Source organism: Gastrolobium bilobum, unplaced genomic scaffold, assembly GCF_033153095.1.
Source record: "Gastrolobium bilobum isolate Gb01-03AN ecotype WA unplaced genomic scaffold, APGP_CSIRO_Gbil_v1 utg12132, whole genome shotgun sequence".
Taxonomy (NCBI): domain Eukaryota; kingdom Viridiplantae; phylum Streptophyta; class Magnoliopsida; order Fabales; family Fabaceae; genus Gastrolobium; species Gastrolobium bilobum.
In genome coordinates this window covers 787,826-793,847 of record NW_026899550.1, presented here as the reverse complement: position 1 = coordinate 793,847, position 6,022 = coordinate 787,826, and the positions used below count along the sequence as shown (strand labels likewise).

The 6,022-nt window shown below is 34.9% G+C and overlaps 1 protein-coding gene across 1 annotated transcript; it reads left to right on the top strand.

Moving 5' to 3' along the window:
- Positions 1 to 3,756: 3,756 nt before the first annotated feature.
- LOC133291376 (AAA-ATPase At5g17760-like) lies at positions 3,757 to 6,022 on the top strand. Its single transcript, XM_061489632.1, has 2 exons — positions 3,757 to 4,752; positions 5,534 to 6,022. The coding sequence occupies exons 1-2, from the start codon at positions 3,757 to 3,759 to the stop codon at positions 6,020 to 6,022; spliced, it is 1,485 nt and encodes a 494-aa protein (XP_061345616.1).

Genomic DNA, 6,022 nt, shown 5'->3' with positions numbered 1-6,022 from the left:
TGATACCACTTGTAACGCCCGACCGCTTCAAGAATCAATGACTATCCCCACATACTAACACGAGACTTTTTAGTGTGCTTTTTCCTCACTCGCACACTTCCTGAGAAAAGTTCTCAGGAGGTCACCCATCACAGAATTGCTCCAAGTCAAGCACGCTTAACTGTGGAGTTCTTCCGATCCGGGCTACTGAAAAGCAGATGCATCTTGTTAGTATAGGTTGTACCAATTAATTCTTATAAGCTATTCCTAAACTGTGCAGTCTCATACCTGCACAGTCTTTGGAATCCATCTCTTTCGGGTGTCGATTCGATTCATTCGTGCATGTAACCCCACGCTGGAAGCCTGTCAGGAGCCGCTCCTTGTCTGTGCCTCTTTGCACCGGCGATCACTCCCCACCCTCGTCAGCGCTCGGGATGTTACCTTGGATCTATCCTGAATTGGTTTTGTTGAGAGAACTAATTTAATTGTAAAAACAAAATTTTTAAAGAACTTGTTTTTAGTTTTTAATACTAAGAAATCAAGAATTAAATTCAACAATTAATAATGCGAAGAAATTGATTTTTCACTTTTAATAAAAGACGTAGCTAGGAACTCGACTTCCCCAATGTTTTCCTAACAAGTTTACCCTTTCTTGCAATCAAGATTCAAGATTAAGTTATCAACAATTCTTTCTAAAATTGATTAAATTCCAATCCCTTGGTAATTTGATCCTTTACTTTATTCAAAAGCTTAATCCCTTAAAGCCTTTTTCCTAGAGCAAACATTAATGCAAGAACCATAAAGTTATAGAATTTGTGAGCCTATGCCTAGATCATACAAACTCTAGCAATTAATAAATCGGAATCAAGACACCAACATCCTTATTATCATGCAAGATTCATGTGTTTATCTATGAGTGATCAGTTTATAAACAAAGCTATTCATGAGGAAACAGTAAAAATCATGGGATACATGCAAAAGTATAAAAATCATGCTCAATATAAGATTTAGACAGTAAAATAATCCATAAATGATCAGACTTAATGAAAAATAACAGAGTTTAGAACAAACATCTAGCTAAGCAGTCTTGGAAGCAAGCAAGTCATAAAATCAAATCATGAGATCTATCAATTGAACATAACAACTGAATTTCAACACATCCCTCATTAAAGATATCAAGTCACTCATCACTCATGTGTCTAAGGGGTAAGTGTTCCACTCAAACTCTCACTATCAATACTTCCATAAGCTTGATCATATCCTCACTCTCTAGAGTTAATTAACATGCACAAAAGATCAAAAGGTCTTTATTCATGTTGTGATGGGGCTTGGTTAAAGGAAGAATAAATAAGATAAAATTAACTAAAATATTGGAACACGGAAAGATCATGGTAAAGTGTAAACACTTTAGACAAATAATCTTTTTTCTCCTTCTTTTCTGCTTTTTATATTTTTTTCAAACACTTTTATTTTTCTGTATTTTTCTTTTTCCACTTTCAACACTTTTCTTTTTCCTTTTCATTTTCTATATTTCTCAACACTTTTATTTGCATAGAATCAAAAATATTTTTATTTTTATTTTTCACCATTTTCCAATCTTTGCTTTTGCTCAACTCACCTAACCTCCTTTTTCACCACTAAGAAATACATGATACAACACTCATGCTTAATCCAATTCTATTTAAGGTAGATGTGTACGTGGAGTGACTAATTAAAATAACAGGTATTAAGAAAAGAAAAGGTCTAGGCTCAAAGGGCTAAACAAAGGATATCATAATGGTTGGCTTTTTGGCTAAGTAGCTAAAACAAGAAAATGCCTCAATCATTTTAAAAATGCATGTAAACTACCATCTCAAGGAGAGACAAAGCAAGTTCTAGAAGTATTTTCAACAGTGAAATACACACAGAAAATAATTTTTTTTTCAGGCTCAAAACCTCACGGCTATAGGTGTGCAATTCAGTTAATTATGCTCTTTCACAATTACTCATACTGTAATTTTAATATTTCCTCCGACTCTTAGACTAACTCAATCAATGCTCATTCACAAAAATAAAATATACCCTAAGTCATCACATAATGGATTAATTTCACTGACTAATTTTTAATTAACATTGCATTGGCATAATCTAATTATTATCAGTAAATCAGACAAACAAGAGAAAATTAAAAAAAATTAAAATTAAGAGGAGAAGTAAAAAGAAGGGTTCCTGTTTATCTGAAAATTTTGAAGTTCTACGCATCTTCATAGGGAAATCTAACTGATACTGTATATGGCGATGCTTCCCATTTCCAGATTTAAATTTTTGTTTTCCTCGAGAGTAACTGCGTACCATAAACAAGGAGCACATAATAACAACAAAAATTATCAGTAGCATCAGAAAATTGTCAAAATACATCACCATAGAGATCATAAATTAAAACTAAAGAAATAAAATAAAAAAGAACAAAAACAAAACAAAACAAAACTAAAAATAATCAAAATAAAAACAAAAGAAATAAAAATAAAATAAAATAAAAACAAAAATTTAAAATAAAATAAATAAACTAAAACATAAAATAATAAAACAAAATTAAAAATAAAACAAAATAAAATAAAAAATGATCCAATCTATGATTTAATAAATAAAATCAATGTTGATAAAAATCAATCCCCGGCAAGGGCGCCAAAAACTTATTGCGACTTCGGCAAGTGCACCGGTCATACAAGTAATATAGTGTAAAAGAGTGGGGTTGTCATTCCCACGAGGACTAATTATCACACAATAATTTATCTAAGCAATTAAAGTTGGATCTATCCTGAATTGGTTTTGTTGAGAGAATTAATTTAATTGTAAAAATAAAATTTTTAAAGAACTTGTTTTTAGTTTTTAATACTAAGAAATCAAGAATTAAATTCAAGAATTAATAATGCGAAGAAATTAGTTTTTAATAAAAGACGTAGCTAGGAACTCGACTTCACCAATGTTTTACTAACGAGTGTATCCTTTCTTGCAATCAAGATTCAAGATTAAGTTATTAAAGATTCTTTCTAAAATTGATGAAATTCCAATCCCTTAGTAATTTGATCATCTACTTTATTCAAAAGCCTAATCCCTTAACCCGGTCTCCACCGTGAAGCTTTGACTGTTTCTCTGCTCCGCTGGTCCGGAACGGAGCTTCTCACATCTCTGGCCGCCTTCTAGCTTTTCTCTATCACTTCCCAGCATCAATGCCACAGCCCTAGCCTCGTCCTTTAAAAAAAAAAAATGGACTTTTTAATTTGGATGAGGCTGGTTGAAGATTAACTTTGATTAATTTTTTATTTTTCTTTATCCTTATCCTTTGCAACTACCTTTGCCTATCAGGATTGGTGATTTGTTACTTTAAAACTAAAATAGTATGAAAAGTGATAGAATCTTATCTAGTTGTTGGAATCTTAATATCTTTTGCACTTATTAATTAAAACTATATTCTTAAGGTTTGGTGTTTGTCATTTTAAATGACATAAGTTAAGTCATTTTAGGAGAGATAGACACAGAAAAACGAAAATCATGAGAGAGAGAAAGTGGATGATTTTTTTTAATTTAAAATTCAAATTTTCTGTGTCTATATCTCTTAAAATGACATAATATCATTTAAAATGACAAACACTTTTTCGATATTGTTAATCATATTAATCGTTCTTTAAACTAAAATTGATATTAAGAAGACGGTGTCTTTGACACTCATCACAATACTCCTTCCTCTGCCTTCAATTTTCCTCTCGTCTCTGTGATCTGTTCTGTACCATCAACCACATGATGATTTTTTTCCCCAAAGACATGACTTCCCCATCCTCAATTTTCAAGGCTTATGCCTCCATGAGTGCCTCTATCATGCTTCTGCGTTCCATGTTCAACGAGTTCGTACCTCAACCAGTTCGTGGCCATCTTTCCAATGCCTTCCGCTACCTCATCAAGCCTCGCTCCCCTACTCTCACACTCGTCATTGAAGAGTCCAGTGGCATAGCTCGCAACCAAGTCTATGATGCTGCAGAGGCTTACCTCTCCACCAAAGTGAGCCCTGCTAATGAAAGGCTCAGGATAAGCAAGAGTCCAAAGGAGAAGAATTTGACCATTCGGTTAGAGAGTGGTGAAAAACTAACTGATTCCTATGAAGGGGTTTCTCTCAAATGGAGATTCAACTGCGCAGAATCAGAGAAGAACAACTCCCCCGACGATTATGGTAGTATCTCTATAAGGTCGGTAAAGCGATATTTTGAGCTGAGCTTCAACAAGAAGCACAAGGAAATGGTCTTGGAATCTTACCTGCCCTTCATTCTAGAGAAAGCAAAGGAGATGAGAGATGAGGAAAGGGTGTTGAAGATTCATACTTTGAATACCTCCAATTATGGTTATAGTGGGGTCAAATGGGACTCCGTAAACCTCGAGCACCCATCGACTTTTGAGACACTGGCTATGGAGTCAGAGCTGAAGAATGCAGTCATTGAGGATCTAAATAGGTTTGTGAAGAGAAGGGACTTTTACAAGAAAGTTGGGAGGGCATGGAAACGTGGGTACTTATTGTATGGCCCTCCGGGTACTGGCAAATCCAGCTTGATCGCTGCCATGGCTAATCACTTGAAGTTTGATATCTTTGACTTGCAACTTGGCAACATAAGAAAGGATTCGGACCTGAGAAAGTTGCTTCTGGCTACAGCAAATAGGTCCATTTTAGTCATTGAAGACATTGATTGCAGTGTGGATCTTCCAGAGCGTAGGCATGGGGATGGACGTGAACAAGCTGATGGACAGGTTGGTAATTCTAAATAACTATCATACCTTCTTCCAAGTATTTACTTAAATAGTTAAATCAGATTTTCCTTAAATGGCAAGTACCCTGATTACTCTTTAGTTCACTAGTCTGATATATGTGTGCAATAATGACTCGTCTGTTTATGATAGTAAAATGATGATAATTGGTTAATACATTTGGTTTTGGTGATAATTTATTAGTTTTCAGGAAAGTTAAATTGAAATCCTCAAAAGCATTTTCCCATCATCATCCAGCAATAGGCATCAAATCGTCACTTTCATAGATCCAAAAAAGCATTTCATTATCAATCCACGCAATTTGTTCACACACGTGACACGTCATTTTTCTTTTACTCTTGTTTGTTGTTTTCTTTTTGACAAATTGCCATAGGAAGTGCACACAGTACCTGTTGTTCAAAGGTCGTTGTTGTTAAATGTTATTGGATGGTGGATGTCACATACGATGATACTCCGTGTGAAGCATTATGATGTCGTTGTTAATATTATTATTATTTCTGGTAGTAGATGTTCATGAAAAGTCAACAACTCCACACACAAAAACAAAACTATGCTAGTGACACCTTATTTTTCTTTAACCTTATCGAACTATATATGTTTTTAAGTTGGACGGACTTTTTTGACTATTGATTTGACTTGTATACAATTTAATTTAGTAATTTCTCAAACCAAACACACACACACACTCATTTTTAAGTTAAATATTGTTCTTATAGTAACATCTCTATCATTAGTTGAGTTTGAATGCTAAAATTGGTCATAGGATAAAGCAATTGATGGATGGAAGCAGTTGACTTTGTCTGGATTACTGAACTTCATAGATGGGTTATGGTCTAGTTGTGGAGAGGAGAGAATCATCGTATTCACCACAAACCACAAGGAAAGACTAGACCCAGCTCTGTTGAGGCCTGGAAGAATGGACATGCACATTCACATGTCCTATTGCACCTACCAAGGGTTCAAGCTTTTGGCCTCAAATTACTTGGAAATTTCCTCTGACCACCGCCTGTTTGGGGAGATTGAGGGGCTAATAGAGGAGACACGGATAACCCCTGCGCAAGTGGCAGAGGAATTGATGAAGAGCGAAGATGCTGAGGAGTCACTTGAAGGATTCATGAAGCTACTTAAGCGGAAGAAGATGGAAGGTGATGTATTTGAGAGCTATAGTCAAGATAAAGCAGAAACTCATCAGCAATCCAAAAGGCGTAAGGCTGCAGCAAAAACAAGCTGTTGGGATCAACAAGAGAAATAG

Bases quoted from the DNA above. Each gene is read 5' to 3' on its own strand.
- LOC133291376 (XM_061489632.1), top strand. From the start codon at position 3,757: ATGATGATTTTTTTCCCCAAAGACATGACTTCCCCATCCTCAATTTTC. The intron at 4,753-5,533 runs GTTGGTAATTCT...AATTGGTCATAG, and splicing joins GTGAACAAGCTGATGGACAG to GATAAAGCAATTGATGGATG.